The 18058-nt window shown below is 40.2% G+C and overlaps 1 protein-coding gene across 1 annotated transcript; it reads left to right on the plus strand.

Moving 5' to 3' along the window:
• Positions 1-600: 600 nt before the first annotated feature.
• Positions 601-15809, plus strand: LOC112264630 (terminal nucleotidyltransferase 5A). The gene is made up of 2 exons (XM_024441364.2): positions 601-1088; positions 13937-15809. The coding sequence occupies exons 1-2, from the start codon at positions 933-935 to the stop codon at positions 14966-14968; spliced, it is 1188 nt and encodes a 395-aa protein (XP_024297132.1). The 5' UTR covers positions 601-932; the 3' UTR covers positions 14969-15809.
• The last annotated feature ends 2249 nt before the right edge of the window (positions 15810-18058 follow it).

Raw genomic sequence — 18058 nt, forward strand, 5'->3', positions numbered from 1 at the left:
AATGTTTTCCCCTACTTATGTGAAAACAAATGCAGGCTTATAATTCACAATAACCAGAGTAAAGGCTCTCGTCAATCTGCATCACTAAAGAGTTAATGATTGCGCTAGAAAATTTAAGGTAGTATAATTTCCGTTTGATCCAACATACGGTATGTAGTGTTAACCGGAATGCAGTCTCCACAACTGCTGGAACATCGCCTTTAATTGTCAATCGCGCTATAAAGCGATCGTCGGCGCTACTGACTGAATAGAGCCCTAACTCTATCATTCCAGAGTAGACAGTTAAATAAAATGTTGTTCTTATGATTCAATTGTTGTTGTTGTTGTTGTTATTATTATTATTATTATTATTAGGCTATTACATGTCTACTCACTCTACAGAACAGAAGATGTGTTTAGCCAATAGACCGTGTAAATAGCCCTCTAATGCGTATACTAAATGTGACTGAAGTATCTAATGACAGCAACAGGCTGGTCTCTGCTTACGCAAGGGAAGTGGGTATGTGCGCATGGCCGCTTGTAGTCTTCTGTGTCTTGAGGTAGGTCTTCATAAACCTGCCGAACAGCCAATCAGGACGTTTATGTTAATCCCATTTTTTTTAAACCCGTCAATATGCCTCTAGCTGGATTACAGCTAGAAGTGTGTCACAGCGCAGGAGAATTTTGGAGATGCCACACAGTTCAGTTTACGGGTCTATGATTTGCATGTGCAGAACTCTCTCGGATCTTCAGCCTAGATTGTTTAGAAACTTCTGTTCTAAGTGAATCTGAGAAGCGCAACAGGAGCGATTTTGTTTGATTTCTTGTCGATTTCAAGTTTCATTCCAACTTCAAAAGAAACACTTATTTTGGCAATTGCTTTGGTACTGTCCATAATACCCTACATCAACTAAACTACCAAAGAATTGACTACTTTTCCAAATCCCATCGTCATGTCCTCCGGGGATGAGTCGGAGCAGAGTCGGCGGTTCTGTGTGTTGTCTTGGGAGCAGGTGCAGAGGTTGGACTCTATTCTCGGAGAGAGCGTCCCTATTCACGGACGCGGAAACTTCCCGACGCTCTCTGTACAGCCTCGGCAGATAGTGCAGGTGAGATAACGGCTTTGGTCTGGGGAGTTCTGGAGCGCATGCAGCTCGATATTGGGAAACGATACTTTTGTCTAGCCAAACTCATCTCATATTGCTGTTATTTTACATTATTTTAAATAGTTCAATATTTATCTAATTCAGTCTGATCATGAAGTGCTTTAGTGAATGAATAGCCAACTCAGGAATGTGCATGAAATCTATTTTTTTAAACGCACGAACGTTTGCACACTTTTACTCAGGTAGGCTACACACGCACACTCATAGTACATTGAAGTCGAATTTGATAGGTAGGCTAAGAAAAGTGTAAGGACAGCAGTGTATTTTGGGAGCATTCCAATGCTAACCATGTCATCTTTGTGTAATATCATAATCTAGACCAGTCTCATTTCTCAGCACTGTGGCTGAGGATAAAAAGCTCCAATATTCTTCAATATCAGGTCAGATAACATCTGTGAATATGATTATTTGCCAGTGGTGTTGGCATGCTCATATACTGAATTTTTGCAATAGCCTACTCAAGGTATTGGAAATATACTGGGGTGCCTTGGTAGCCTACATTTGAATATCCACCCATTGCAGTGAATCATGACTTATGAATCCTCATGAGTGACAGTAATGTTATTTACATTCACTTCCACAGACAGGAGGAGATCTCAAGGAGCAGATGATCTTATGACTTAACTGACATTTTCCACTTTCTCATTCCAATGCTTCTGCCACCAGAAATGCCATTGGTCAAGGAAACCATACAACTTGTACACAGGGAGAGACAGTAAAGTACATTGAATTATAATTGGCGGAGTACAGAGACTTTGAGAATGTAAAAGATTCCTCTCCAGTCTCTTTCATTGATGAAACGAATGCTTGTGATCTGTATTAATAGAGCAGACCTATGTGAAGGATGTATGCTCTATCCATGCTGTTCATCAGAGAAAATCCCCTGGCTGGAAAAGTCTACAGTGGGCTCTGGCTGGCCATGCAGCTCCATACCATCGGCAGTAAGCATTAGTGCATATCTCCAGTAACATGTTCCCTTCCTCTCTCTCCCCTACCTGGAAAACCAACTGATCCAACCCAAGGCCTAACTAAGAAATGTCTTCATACAACCAGAAATGTGTTCTTCCAGGTGTTCCACAGGGCTCTCAATAGGGGCCTGTTCACTGAAACACTGTCATCTAGATAACATCTGTTTATTGTCCGGCTCCATATTGTTGTGTGTGTGTCTGTGTGTGTCTGTGTGTGTCTGTGTCCGTGTGTGTCCGTGTGTGTCTGTGTGTGTCTGAGCAGTGGGAGGTGTCAAAGAAAAGTCTCACTGTTGGTGATTTAGTGCACACGAGAAGTCTCACACTTCATTTAGGGCAGTGGATTGTGGGTAGATAAGCCAACATTGGGTTGACAGCTCTGTGGAACCATACAATAGGCCTACACACACACACACACACACACACACACACACACACACACACACACCACAGGGGGTTGGTGACACCTTAATTGGGGAGGACAGATTTGTGGTAATGGTTGGTGCAGAAGGTGGAATGGTATCAAATGCATCAAACAAATGGTTTCCATTTGCTCCGTTTTCAGACATTATTATGAGCCGCAGCCTCCTGTGACACACACACACTAGCCAGTAGGCCTACCCAGTGGTGTTATACAGCTGAGATTACATATCCAGACATTGAATGTGTTTTAGTGTGTCAGATCAGATATGACTTCATGTTAACAGTAGGGTGGTAGAGGTAGAGCTAGGGGGTAACCTGTTTTACTTGGCTTGGCCACCCAAGCAAAGGGAACACACTTTTTCCAGGTTTGCTCGAATCTAATTCAGGGTGTAGATTCTAGAATAGAGTAGAATACAATAGAGACTGACTGAGTGCACAGTAGGGCAAAGCCTGAGAAAGATCTGGTTTCGTTTTTGTTTGTTGTTTCTTCATCCCTGCTCTTGTTTCACCATTGTGAGCTTACTGGAAGTGAGCTCTACTTTCCTGGGTGGCGGCGATGGCTTCCATTTCTGGGGCAGGATGGGAAACTGGATTAGTTAGTCAGGCACTCGAGTAACAGGGGCCTTAGAGGGTCAGGACTCTTGACAAGGTTGATATGGTATGAGTAGACCCCAAACACTCACCTACTCACACACTCACACACCACAATACTAGCCCAGTCACCTGGTTCTGTTGTGGGCCCTGCCAGATTGTAAACCAACTCCTCTGTCGGTCTATTGTTGGTGAGACTGAACGACATGATGACACCACACGTCTCCACAGATAGAGTAACAGGAAAGGAACATATTTTGGGCTTACACTACAGTGTATAGCTCTGTTAGTCTTCTACATATAGGCATATGCATTCCTGTTGCTGGCTTTCAAGGAGGCCATTGCGGGGAAATGCCAACTGAACTCAACATTCTCTCTCTCTATGAGGTAGAATATTTTTTTAAATTTAACTAGGCAAGACAGTTAATAATAAATTCGTATTTACAATGACGGCCTATTAACAGTGGGTTAACTGCCTTGTTCAGGGGCAGAACAACAGATTTGTATCTTGTCAGCTCGGGAATTCGATCCAGCAAACTTTCAGTTACTGGCCCAACGCTCTAACCACTAGGCTACCTGCATCCCCAATAAATGCCATATCATCAGTCTAGTGTTATTAATGAGTACTGTATCACCAGTCTAGTGTTATTAATGAGTACTGTTTCACCAGTCTAGTGTTATTAATGAGTACTGTATCACCAGTCTAGTGTTATTAATGAGTACTGTATCATCAGTCTAGTGTTATTAATGACTACTGTATCACCAGTCTAGTGTTATTAATGAGTACTGTATCACCAGTCTAGTGTTATTAATGAGTACTGTATCATCAGTCTAGTGTTATTAATGAGTACTGTATCATCAGTCTAGTGTTATTAATGAGTACTGTATCATCAGTCTAGTGTTATTAATGAGTACTGTATCATCAGTCTAGTGTTATTAATGAGTACTGTATCATCAGTCTAGTGTTATTAATGAGTACTGTATCACCAGTCTAGTGTTATTAATGAGTACTGTATCACCAGTCTAGTTTTATTAATGAGTACTGTATCACCAGTCTAGTTTTATTAATGAGTACTGTATCACCAGTCTAGTTTTATTAATGAGTACTGTATCACCAGTCTAGTTTTATTAATGAGTACTGTATCACCAGTCTAGTGTTATTAATGAGTACTGTATCACCAGTCTAGTGTTATTAATGAGTACTGTATCACCAGTCTAGTGTTATTAATGACTACTGTATCACCAGTCTAGTTTTATTAATGAATACTGTATCACCAGTCTAGTTTATTAATGAGTACTGTATCACCAGTCTAGTGTTATTAATGACTACTGTATCACCAGTCTAGTGTTATTAATGAGTACTGTATCACCAGTCTAGTTTTATTAATGAGTACTGTATCACCAGTCTAGTGTTATTAATGAGTACTGTATCACCAGTCTAGTTTATTAATGAGTACTATCATCAGTCTAGTGTTATTAATGACTACTGTATCACCAGTCTAGTGTTATTAATGAGTACTGTATCACCAGTCTAGTGTTTATTAATGAGTACTGTATCACCAGTCTAGTGTTATTAATGAGTACTGTATCATCAGTCTAGTGTTATTAATGACTACTGTATCACCAGTCTAGTGTTATTAATGAGTACTGTATCATCAGTCTAGTGTTATTAATGACTACTGTATCACCAGTCTAGTGTTATTAATGAGTACTGTATCACCAGTCTAGTGTTATTAATGAGTACTGTATCATCAGTCTAGTGTTATTAATGACTACTGTATCACCAGTCTAGTGTTATTAATGAGTACTGTATCACCAGTCTAGTGTTATTAATGAGTACTGTATCATCAGTCTAGTGTTATTAATGAGTACTGTATCATCAGTCTAGTGTTATTAATGAGTACTGTATCATCAGTCTAGTGTTATTAATGAGTACTGTATCACAGTCTAGTTTATTAATGAGTACTGTATCATCAGTCTAGTGTTATTAATGAGTACTGTATCACCAGTCTAGTGTTATTAATGAGTACTGTATCACCAGTCTAGTGTTATTAATGAGTACTGTATCACCAGTCTAGTGTTATTAATGAGTACTGTATCACCAGTCTAGTGTTATTAATGAGTACTGTATCACCAGTCTAGTTTTATTAATGAGTACTGTATCACCAGTCTAGTGTTATTAATGAGTACTGTATCACCAGTCTAGTGTTATTAATGAGTACTGTATCACCAGTCTAGTGTTATTAATGAGTACTGTATCACCAGTCTAGTGTTATTAATAATAAATGTATCACCAGTCTAGTGTTATTAATGAGTACTGTATCACCAGTCTAGTGTTATTAATGAGTACTGTATCACCAGTCTAGTTTTATTAATGAGTACTGTATCACCAGTCTAGTGTTATTAATGAGTACTGTATCACCAGTCTAGTGTTATTAATGAGTACTGTATCACCAGTCTAGTTTTATTAATGAGTACTGTATCACCAGTCTAGTTTTATTAATGAGTACTGTATCACCAGTCTAGTGTTATTAATGAGTACTGTATCACCAGTCTAGTGTTATTAATGAGTACTGTATCACCAGTCTAGTTTATTAATGAGTACTGTATCACCAGTCTAGTGTTATTAATGAGTACTGTATCACCAGTCTAGTGTTATTAATGAGTACTGTATCACCAGTCTAGTGTTATTAATGAGTACTGTATCACCAGTCTAGTGTTATTAATGAGTACTGTATCACCAGTCTAGTGTTATTAATGAGTACTGTATCACCAGTCTAGTGTTATTAATGAGTACTGTATCACCAGTCTAGTGTTATTAATGAGTACTGTATCACCAGTCTAGTGTTATTAATGAGTACTGTATCACCAGTCTAGTTTTATTAATGAGTACTGTATCACCAGTCTACTTTTATTAATGAGTACTGTATCACCAGTCTAGTGTTATTAATGAGTACTGTATCACCAGTCTACTTTTATTAATGAGTACTGTATCACCAGTCTAGTTTTATTAATGAATACTGTATCACCAGTCTAGTGTTATTAATGAGTACCCACAGTCTAGTGCAATTAATGAGTACTGTATCACCAGTCTATCTGTTTAATGAGTACTGTATCACCAGTCTAGTGTTATTAATATCACTGGGCTCACCAGTCTAGTGTTATTAATGGTACTGTATCACCAGTCTAGTTTTATTAATGAGTACTGTACACCAGTCTAGTTTATTAATGAGTACTGTATCACCAGTCTAGTTTTATTAATGAGTACTGTATCAGGCCAGTCTAGTGCTATTAATGAGTACTGTATCACCAGTCTAGTGTTTTAATGAGTACTATCATGTCTGTTTATTAATGAGTACTGTATCACCAGTCTAAAATTATTAAACTACTGTATCACCAGTCTAGACTGTTATTAATGACTACTGTATCAGCAGTCTAGTTTATTAATGAGTACTGTATCACCAGTCTAGTGTTATTAATGAGTACTGTATCACCAGTCTAGTGTTATTAATGAGTACTGTATCACCAGTCTAGTGTTATTAATGAGTACTGTATCACCAGTCTAGTTTTATTAATGAGTACTGTATCACCAGTCTAGTGTTATTAATGAGTACTGTATCACCAGTCTAGTGTTATTAATGAGCTACTGTATCACCAGTCTAGTGTTATTAATGAGTACTGTATCACCAGTCTAGTTTTAAGTGTCCCCCTAATGAGTACTTATCACCAGTCTAGTTTTATTAATGAGTACTGGATCACCAGTCTAGTTTTTTAATGAGTACTGTATCACCAGTCTAGTGTTATTAATGAGTACTGTATCAGTCTAGTGTTATTAATGAGTACTGTATCACCAGTCTAGTTTATTAATGAGTACTGTATCATTACAGTCTAGTTTTATTAATGAGTACTGTATCACCAGTCTAGTGTTATTAATGAGTACTGTATCACCAGTCTAGTTTATTAATGAGTACTTCATCATTAATGAGTACTGTATCACCAGTCTAGTGTTATTCCATGAGTACTGTATCACCAGTCTAGTTATTAATGAGTACTGTATCACCAGTCTAGTGTTATTAATGAGTACTGTATCATTCAGTCTAGTGTTATTAATGAGTACTATTCCATTCATCACCTAGTCCATTTAGTAATGAGTACTGTATCACCAGTCTAGTGTTATTAATGAGTACTTCCATTCAGTCTAGTGTTATTAATGAGTACTGTATCACCAGTCTAGTGTTATTAATGAGTACTGTATCACCAGTCTAGTGTTATTAATGAGTACTGTATCACCAGTCTAGTTTATTAATGAGTACTGTATCACCAGTCTAGTGTTATTAATTACTGTATCACCAGTCTAGTGTTATTAATGAGTACCTATCACCAGTCTAGTTTATTAATGAGTACTGTATCACCAGTCTAGTGTTATTAATTACATATCACCAGTCTAGTGTCCATTCAGTTTTATTAATGAGTACTGTATCACCAGTCTAGTGTTATTAATGAGTACTATCACCAGTCTATGTTATTAATGAGTACTGTATCACCAGTCTAGTGTTATTAATGAGTACTGTATCACCAGTCTAGTGTTATTAATGAGTACTGTATCACCAGTCTAGTTTTATTAATGAGTACTGTATCACCAGTCTAGTGTTATTAATGAGTACTGTATCACCAGTCTAGTGTTATTAATGAGTACTGTATCACCAGTCTAGTTTATTAATGAGTACTGTATCACCAGTCTAGTGTTACCTATTCCATTCAGTTAGACTGTATCACCAGTCTAGTTTTATTAATGAGTACTGTATCATTCCAGTCTAGTTTCCATTAATGAGTACTGATCACCAGTCTATTTATTAATGAGTACTGTATCACCAGTCTAGTGTTATTAATGAGTACTGTATCACCAGTCTAGTTTTATTAATGAGTACTGTATCACCAGTCTAGTTTTATTAATTAGTACTGTATCACCAGTCTTGTGTTGACCTAATTCAGTACTGTATCACCAGTCTAGTTTTATTAATGAGTACTGTATCACCAGTCTAGTGTTATTAATGAGTACTGTATCACCAGTCTAGTGTTATTAATGAGTACTGTATCACCAGTCTAGTGTTATTAATGAGTACTGTATCACCAGTCTAGTTTTATTAATGAGTACTGTATCACCAGTCTAGTGTTATTAATGAGTACTGTATCACCAGTCTAGTGTTATTAATGAGTACTGTATCACCAGTCTACTTTTATTAATGAGTACTGTATCACCAGTCTACTTTTATTAATGAGTACTGTTTCACCAGTCTAGTTTATTTAATGAGTACTGTATCACCAGTCTAGTGTTATTAATGAGTACTGTATCACCAGTCTAGTGTTATTAATGAGTACTGTATCACCAGTCTAGTGTTATTAATGAGTACTGTATCACCAGTCTAGTTTTATTAATGAGTACTGTATCACCAGTCTACTTTTTTTAATGAGTACTGTATCACCAGTCTTGTGTTATTAATGAGTACTGTATCACCAGTCTACTTTTATTAATGAGTACTGTATCACCAGTCTACTTTTATTAATGAGTACTGTATCACCAGGCTAGTTTTATGATAATAAATGCATTAGCATCAGTCTAGTTTTATGGTAATAAATACTGTATCACCAGTCTAGTTTTATAAATGAATGCTGGTTCAGGTGCCGTGACCACCCACAGCAAGGCAACAAATTCACCTCTGAGGAAAACCCCATCATCTGTTCCTGCTAGCCTACTGACAGTACCCTGAGTATAGTATCACTGGGCTCGGCTGTCTCTGCTTGCCTTCAGGGCTGACTGGACCGGATGCCAGGGTCATAGACTACTGAACATCTCATTCATTTACTGATGCCATTTACTTGGCTTGGCTGGGTCTTTCTGTGACTCTCTGTCCAGGCCAGGCAGTGCTCTAACTGGTGTCTAGGGGACCATGGGGTTTAGCTGGCTAATGGCTGTTTTTGACTCTGTTTTCCCACTAAAATAATAAAACACATTCAGGCTGCAGTCAGACTGAAGTTAAGTTCCAAATAGCAGCCTATTCCCTATATAGTGCACTACGTAGGGAATAGGGTTCTATTTACGAGACACACAGACTGAGGTAAATGAATTACTAGAGGAAACCCGACAGACTGGAGTAGGAATGCAAAGAGTCTGTACATAACGTGTCGCCAAGACATTGTCAACACCACACCGTCTGGTCAGTTTGTGGCTTTCTTTATACGTCTCTAGCTTCTCCTGGCCGACTTCGAGAGGAAGTGTCCCCCCTTAGCTCAACTTCACCCGGTGCTTGTTGCGTAACGCGGGAATGGAATGGCTTGCTTTTGGAGAGGTAGAAGAAAGGGCGTTACTTCTTACTTTTGGAGACCCTTTTGTGGTATAAGACATTATCAGTGGGTCGTACGTGCTTAATGTAAGTCTTACAAGTCATTATAACCATGTAATGCATTACACCTGGAGGCATTCAGGTTGACCTATTCCATTCAGTTAGACCTATTCCATTCAGTTAGACCTATTCCATTCAAGTTGACCTATTCCATTCAAGTTGACCTATTCCATTCAAGTTGACCTATTCCATTCAAGTTGACCTATTCCATTCAGGTTGACCTATTCCATTCAGGTTGACCTATTCCATTCAGTTAGACCTATTCCATTCAAGTTGACCTATTCCATTCAGGTTGACCTATTCCATTCAGTTAGACCTATTCCATTCAGTTAGACCTATTCCATTCAGTTAGACCTATTCCATTCAGGTTGACCTATTCCATTCAGGTTGACCTATTCCATTCAGGTTGACCTATTCCATTCAGGTTGACCTATTCCATTCAGTTAGACCTATTCCATTCAGTTAGACCTTGTCCATTCAGTTAGACCTATTCCATTCAGTTAGACCTATTCCATTCAGTTAGACCTATTCCATTCAGGTTGACCTATTCCATTCAGGTTGACCTATTCCATTCAGGTTGACCTATTCCATTCAGGTTGACCTATTCCATTCAGGTTGACCTATTCCATTCAAGTTGACCTATTCCATTCAAGTTGACCTATTCCATTCAGTTAGACCTATTCCATTCAGTTAGACCTATTCCATTCAGTTAGACCTATTCCATTCAGTTAGACCTATTCCATTCAGTTAGACCTATTCCATTCAGGTTGACCTATTCCATTCAGTTAGACCTATTCCATTCAGTTAGACCTATTCCATTCAGTTAGACCTATTCCATTCAGTTAGACCTATTCCATTCAGTTAGACCTATTCCATTCAGTTAGACCTATTCCATTCAGTTAGACCTATTCCATTCAGTTAGACCTATTCCATTCAGGTTGACCTATTCCATTCAGTTAGACCTATTCCATTCAGTTTGACCTATTCCATTCAGTTAGACCTATTCCATTCAGTTAGACCTATTCCATTCAGGTTGACCTATTCCATTCAGTTAGACCTATTCCATTCAGTTAGAACTATTCCATTCAGGTTGACCTATTCCATTCAGTTAGACCTATTCCATTCAGTTAGACCTATTCCATTCAGTTAGACCTATTCCATTTAGGTTGACCTATTCCATTCAGTTAGACCTATTCCATTCAGGTTGACCTATTCCATTCAGTTAGACCTATTCCATTCAGTTAGACCTATTCCATTCAGTTAGACCTATTCCATTCAGTTAGACCTATTCCATTCAGTTAGACCTATTCCATTCAGTTAGACCTATTCCATTTAGGTTGACCTATTCCATTCAGTTAGACCTACTTGTCATTGGACGCAGTAACATATCACACAGCCCATATTAAGGACAATTATTTCCTCATTGTTTGTTTCAGGCTAGCAGTATGTATAACTATCTTAATGTTATCATCATGGGTTGATACCTGATACCCAACCCTATGTTTGGTAAGACAGTTATTACTGTTTATTATCATGAATACTGCTTTTAGCTTAGTCAAACCTAATTCCAAAATACGTACATATGCATATGGGTTCATTGAAGCATATATTCCAGTTTCTATGAATCATTGATTATTCCACGAGGACTCTGGGAAATGATTCATATATATTCTGGTGTTTGTTTCCACAGAAAGAAGGAAGAAGCCTTTAATATTCTGGATGTTTTTATTAGTGACCATCTGTCCGGAGGTCGGGTTACCAATAGAAACAGATTGCTTTGCTCACTGGAACACAGTAGGGTTCCATAAACTGCTTTTATTGCTTACTCAATTCTCTGTTAATTCCGCCCCTTAAAAGGATTGGCTTTGAAACTCAACATTCATTATTTCTTAACCTTTCGTTTACGTTATGAACCTTTTCCTCAATAGACCTTTTCATGGTGGTGTCATTTTTCATTGGGAGTACCACTACCCCTTCCCTTGGAACCCTGTCAGTAGCCATGGACCATATTAATATTCTTCAATCACACCACTGTGTGTTTCTGGGTCTGGGTAAAGGAGGCTACAATTAAAGGACAGGAAGGATTTTGCAAGAGTTTTGGCAGAGAGGGAGACAGCACATATTATGCTTGTCTCAATTTGCCTGTTTTTTTGGTCTGTCTTTGTTTTTAGGTTGGTAGGGAGGAGGCCGTAACCTAAATCCGTGAATGGGGGATCTAGCTATGTTAAGTCAGAGACTCGGCAGGACACTCCTTTCCTGGCATGGTGGTGAAGCCAACAAAACCTAATTCCCCAGGCACAACTTTGTTTGCATGTGTGTTCCCGAAACAAATGTATAGGCACAGACGTCAATTCAACATTTATTCATTGAAATGACGTGGAAACAACATTGATTCAATCAGTGTGAATCAGGCAGCATAGTACTGAGGGCATTCCTATCTTTTTATGTACATTTATTTAACTAGGCATGTCAGTTAAAGAACAAATTCTTATTTTCAATAACAGCCTAGGAACAGTGGGTTAACTGCCTGTTCAGGGGCAGAATGACAGATTTGTACCTTGTTAGCTCGGGGATATGAACTTGCAACCTTTCGGTAACTAGTCCAACGCTCTAACCACTAGGCTACCCTGCCGCCCCATCTTGAGCTGGTTAAAACCATATTTCATTGTGGGTGGTGACTGATACAGATATCCACTTTGTAATGAAATGGTGGCACTGTAGCAAAGTTGTGGACAACAACTGCATAAAATAGGTATTTTGATAGTAAAGAGAGTGGGTAGCTTATGTTGTTATGTCTATCTTATGCTTAAATGGTGAACTTGATCCGACCTGGAAATGGAAATAGATTGTATGTGGTTGTGTACCTGGTTGATACCTGGTTGAATACTTGGATCAGTGTCTGGATAAAGATACCAAGTGTGTGTACTTGGTAACCCTGGTCAGGCCTGTTAAGTATTGTCCCAGTTTCTTGTTTTCCTCGTTGGAGTGTTGTGAGTTGGAGTGTCCGCTGCCTTTAGCTTCCCTTAACTCCAGGATCCACCCCAGATGGTTCTGTTCTGTGATGCAATAAGCTCATGAACCATTTCTTTACCAAGTACAGTATGCTGTTTATATTACCAAATAGGGAAAATATGTTTTCAGTATGGCGCAATCATACCAGAGTTTATAAGTTCACAAGCCAACCCCATTTGTCTACGTCTCACAGATGTGTAATGTTTCTTTTCGATAACCTCCAGGTCAGCTGGGTTTCCTCCAGAAGTTAGAGACAAAAGACATGCACTGGCTTGCTGTGTTCCACAGAAAAATCTCTGATTCTCCATGCATTACAATCAGAGGCTGTATCTCTCTGTGTGAGGAAAAAGACAGACATCTTTGTCTTTTAAGAATGGCAATAGGAGTATATGAACTAATTAAAAGGCTGTGCATTGCAAAAAAACAAACTCTTCTCACAATCTTTTGATAGTAATGATTACATTTGCTATTCCACGTTGTTGCTTGTCATTATTTGGGTCGTTCCAGTAATTCAGTGCCTTTTTAGAAGTGTAACTTGATTAGTGGGTTGAAATCTTCCTAGAAGTGACACAGGGTTGATGGAGGGACATGTCAAAATGCTGCATTGTGGCCCTTTAGGAAGCCTTGATTCAAATAAAAAAAATCAGATTTGACTTCTCAATGTGGTCTCTATTAAAAATGAACTTAATTTATTATAACAGGCTTTTAAAATGCAATATTGGTGCACAATATCTACTTAAAATATCAAAGGGACGCAAAAGGAACTATTTTCGTGGAACGACCCATTAACTGTTTGGTTCCTCTTTACGCCCCCCTGAGTTGCTCTCTATTCTCATCCACACAACAAATTATTGGATGCTAGTATTTTATCTTTACTGTTATGAGCATACGCTGAAAGCAAGGTGAACCATTCCTTGATTGAAATGTAAATATTACCATTTTTAAAAAAGTGGCAGTGACCATGAAAGCTACGTTTCAACTTGCAGTGGCATGCATTTTCAGTGCATAGTTCTTCGAATGAATCACCCCAGATTGTATGGATATCTCTCTCTTAGATCACGAACATATCTCGGCCGCAGATCACTCATAGATATCGCTCAGGTGTCAAACTCATTCCATGGAGGGCCATGTGTCTGCAGGTTTTCACTCCACCCTTGTACTTGATTGATCAGTTAAGGTCACTGATTAGGTAGGAACTCTCCTCACTTGGTTGTCTAGGTCTTAAAATGAAAAGGAAAAAAACAAAAACCATGGAATGAGTTTGACACCCCTGCTCTATCAGATCACTTGAAAGCAACAACAAAAAAATACGTAGTTGATCGGAAAAGAAAATTGACAATAAAGTGTACTAATAATACCTCTCAGATCACTCACCCATATTTCTCTCTCTTCTGTGCAGGTGGTTCGGGCGCGTCTGCAGGAGCGTGGTGTGGTGGTCCGGGATGTGAAGCTGAACGGTTCAGCAGCCAGCTATGTGCTCCACCAGGACACCGGCCTGGGCTACAAGGACCTGGACCTTATCTTTGGCCTAAACCTGACTGATGACAAGACCTTTCGTGTGGTCAAAGATGTGGTCCTGGACAGCCTGGTGGACTTCCTACCTCCGGGGCTCAGCCGTGTCTCGCCCATGACCCTCAAAGAGGCCTACGTCCAGAAGCTGGTGAAGGTGTGCAACGACACAGACCGCTGGAGCCTGATCTCCCTCTCCAACAACACGGGGAAGAACGTGGAGCTGAAGTTTGTGGACTCTCTGCGGAGGCAGTTTGAGTTCAGCGTGGACTCATTCCAGATCGGTCTGGACTCACTGCTGCTGTTCGATCGCTGCTCAGAGACGGCCATGTCCATGTCTGAGAGCTTCCACCCCACCGTGGTCGGAGAGAGCATGTACGGGGACTTCCAGGAGGCCCTTGGACACCTCCGCACCAGGACCATAGCCACGCACAGCCCTGAGGAGATCCGGGGCGGAGGACTGCTGAAGTACTGCCACCTGCTAGTGCGGGGGTTTAAACCGGACTCAGAGGCTCATATGAAGCTGCTGCAACGCTACATGTGCTCTCGTTTCTTCATCGACTTCCCGGACATTGGCGAGCAGCAGCGTAAGCTGGAAGCATATCTCCAGAACCACTTCAACGGCATGGAGGACAAGCGCTATGACTGCCTGGTGACGCTGCGGCATGTGGTGGACGAGAGCACCGTGTGCCTGATGGGCCATGAGCGCCGCCAGACGCTGGCACTGATCTCGGCGCTGGCGCTACGGGCCATGGCAGAGCAGAACGCCATCCCGGCCCTGGCTAATATCACCTGTTACTACCAGCCGGCACCTTACGTCAGGGACGTCAACTTCAGTAACTACTACATAGCGCGGGTCCAGTCGCCCATGGGTAACTCTTATAGTAACTCTTACCACAGAACATGGCTTCCTTGCAGCTGAGTGATGTGGATCTGTGTAAGAGGACTGTGTTGTATGTTGTTTTTTAAGCTTCTAGTTTCTCTGTTTTAGTCTCAAATGGTACCCTATTCCCTATATAGTGCAGTACTTTACATGACCAGGAAACTACATAGGGAATAGGGTGCCATTTGAGACACACCTCTGTCTCATGGAAACGTGAGCTGAGCAGTTTGATAGAGTGCTTTGCTCAGTCCACCTGTAGAAAAATGGCTTCTTGTGGGAGACTTGAGGACAAAGTCCAATGAGGACCAAAAAAAAGGAAACATTTGTATTGAATTGTATCTTTTTGCCAAATCTTCAACTGCAACCATTCCCACTAAGTTATATCAATGAATACTGCTGTAAATCTGATTTGAGACGTTGTTATGATGTTTTGTTAGCTTTTTTTTTTCTGAAGCGTTGGCTTCTTTGTTATATGTATGGTGAAGACTGGTGGTCTATTTTGATGTGTGGAAAACGGTTGAAATATGATGGAATAACTTTTCAGCTTCCCAGTCGCGATGAGGGACTTTAAGTGTATTTGGATCCATAAAAGGAAATATAAGAAACCAGAAATCTGAATTCTGTTCTGACTGTGGTTTCAACTGATGTTTTCATTTGAAGATGTAAGGACCAAATAATAAAAATGTTGTGTAGCGTGAAGAAAACAAAACAGACTTTTGTGATTCTAAGTGCCTGAAATACCAACCGACATCTTAAAGTAGTTTACTTTGTAAATGAAATAACTGTTTTTGGATCTTTTTCGCCCAGGTTACTGTACATTTCTCAATCCAGGGTCAGGGTATTTCTTTTTCAAATAATAAAAAAAGATACAAAATGGAAACATTGGTGTTATCTCCTTCTTCCTCTATCTAAGTATCTAATAGGTTACAGATCGTCCCTTTCGAATGAGAAGACAGACACAGACATGCAGGGCAAGCAGGTGAAAGGGTCTGTCTCTGTACGACTTAGCAGAGGCATTAAAGGTACAATCTGCTAAATGTATAGCTGTTTAATTCTCATTTCAATTAATGGTATACCCACTGACATACCCCATCCCTCAGCTTAAAAGTATTTTAGGGTTGCTGTTTGTTGAAACACAAATTAGCTGTGGCTTTAAATCTGCTTAAGTCTCCTCTCTCTCCTATTGTATCATGCACTGTGGGCGTCCCTTCAATAGAAATATAATCTATTCTTTCCATTTCTATGATCTCATCAGTCTGACACCAAGGCCCTAAGACACACAAACACTTCCTTGTTCTGTTCTGTTCCCACCCCCTCAAAGTTAACATGGGAAACTGAATCCCCTCTGCCCTCGTAGCCATCCATACATTAGTTACGCCTGCATGTCGTCCATAATGTCTCATGAGGGGTTTCCTGTATCATTGGAAAGAGGGGTGAAAAGAGATGGCTGTTGCCTGTCTTGTATGAGTTGTATTCCGTGTGTTTTGGCTGAGCAGGCAGCTGAGGGCCAGGCTGTCAGATTGAGAAGTTTGAGGTATTATTGTATTGCATTGCATGCCTTTTGGGGACTAGGCTCGTTTATCTTACAGGATTGTTATGCATTACCCCACACTCGTCACTGAATACTCTTACCATGTCTCCCTGGTCCTACATCTGTTTGTTCTGTCTTGCCATTGGCCAGAAAGGAGTTGGCTATACAACACAAACAGATCTGGGAACAGGCTCGGGCTCTATTCAATCCACATCACGGAATTTCAGTTTTATAGCATGATTTCAATTTAAAGACAATGCGCCGATATATCGGAGACTGCATTCATGTTAAACACGGCAAATGTCTGATCAATCGGAAATGACCGTACATTTCTATCCCAGAGTCTGTAACGCTTCAGCCCTAGTCTTTCTCTGAACTTTGACCCTGGTGGGTTCTGCATGTCTGAGCCCTGGGGATTTGCAACATCAGGCAGTGGAGTGTAGAACAGACACCCCTGATAGAAATTGAACACAGGGAATTTGGCCTGTTATTATAACAGTTAACTGAGAAAAACACCGCAAGTGACAAATGAGTTCTTTATAAAAGTTCATTTGAGAGGAAAAGAGTCTGTTATCGGGATGAAAATGTGAGGAGGAAACTCTCCCTCTCTGGAATAGAGCTGTCAGAGCTGTGGGTTCCTTTATCCCGTACAGAGAAGGCAGGAGAAAGAGAACATGGAGACAAGTAGGAACACCCTTGGAGCTTTCCCCTGGAAGAAAAACACACACACTCCTGCACTGAGACACTGACACACGGGTTGTCGTCGTCTCACTGCTTTTTTAACTAACTAACCATTTCTTTCTGTGCTTGGTACACCAGACCTCATGACTCACCCACAGAGCTGGGTGTGTGTGTGTGCATTAGTATTGGTATTTTATTAAGATCTATTATAGGGCTGTAATAAAAAGGGTGCACTATATAGTGCTTTTGGAGTGTCATTTGGGACATAGCCAGAGTCCCCAGTAGTCTTGAACATCTCTACCTCAGCAGGAACAGCTTCTGCTCATCTCCTCCTGTCTTCTGTGGGCTGCGTGGGTGGGCTGCCCTCTATTACACACAGCCATGAGGGTAGGCACGTTTCTCTGTCTCCCACCACAGACTGTACAGACTAATTTGACCCACTATCATATTTTCCTCACTGAGTCATCTGCTGTGGATGCCAAGCCCACTGTCCTCACTGTGTGTGTGTGTGGTGTGCAAGTGTGCGTGTGTCTGTTTTTCTGTCTGGGTCAGGCTGATAGGATCGTAGGAATATTGGTTTAGAACTTCTGTGTGTGTGTGTGTGTGTGTCTGTCTGATTGTCTGATTGTCTGTCTGGGTCAGGCTGATAGGATCGTAGGAATATTGGTTTAGAACTTCTGTGTGTGTGTGTGTGTGTGTGTGTTGTCTGTCTGTGGCTGTGTGTATTGTTTAGAACTTCTGTGTGTGTGTGTGTGTGTGTGTGATTGTCTGTCTGGTCTGTCAGGCTGATAGGATCGTAGGAATATTGGTTTAGAACTTCTTCTGTGTGTGTGTGTGTGTGTGTTTGTCTGATTGTCTGTCTGGGTCAGGCTGATAGGATCTTAGGAATATTTGCTGGCTGTTTAGAGCCTCTTCAG

Source organism: Oncorhynchus tshawytscha, linkage group LG13 (genome assembly GCF_018296145.1).
Source record: "Oncorhynchus tshawytscha isolate Ot180627B linkage group LG13, Otsh_v2.0, whole genome shotgun sequence".
Lineage (NCBI taxonomy): Eukaryota > Metazoa > Chordata > Actinopteri > Salmoniformes > Salmonidae > Oncorhynchus > Oncorhynchus tshawytscha.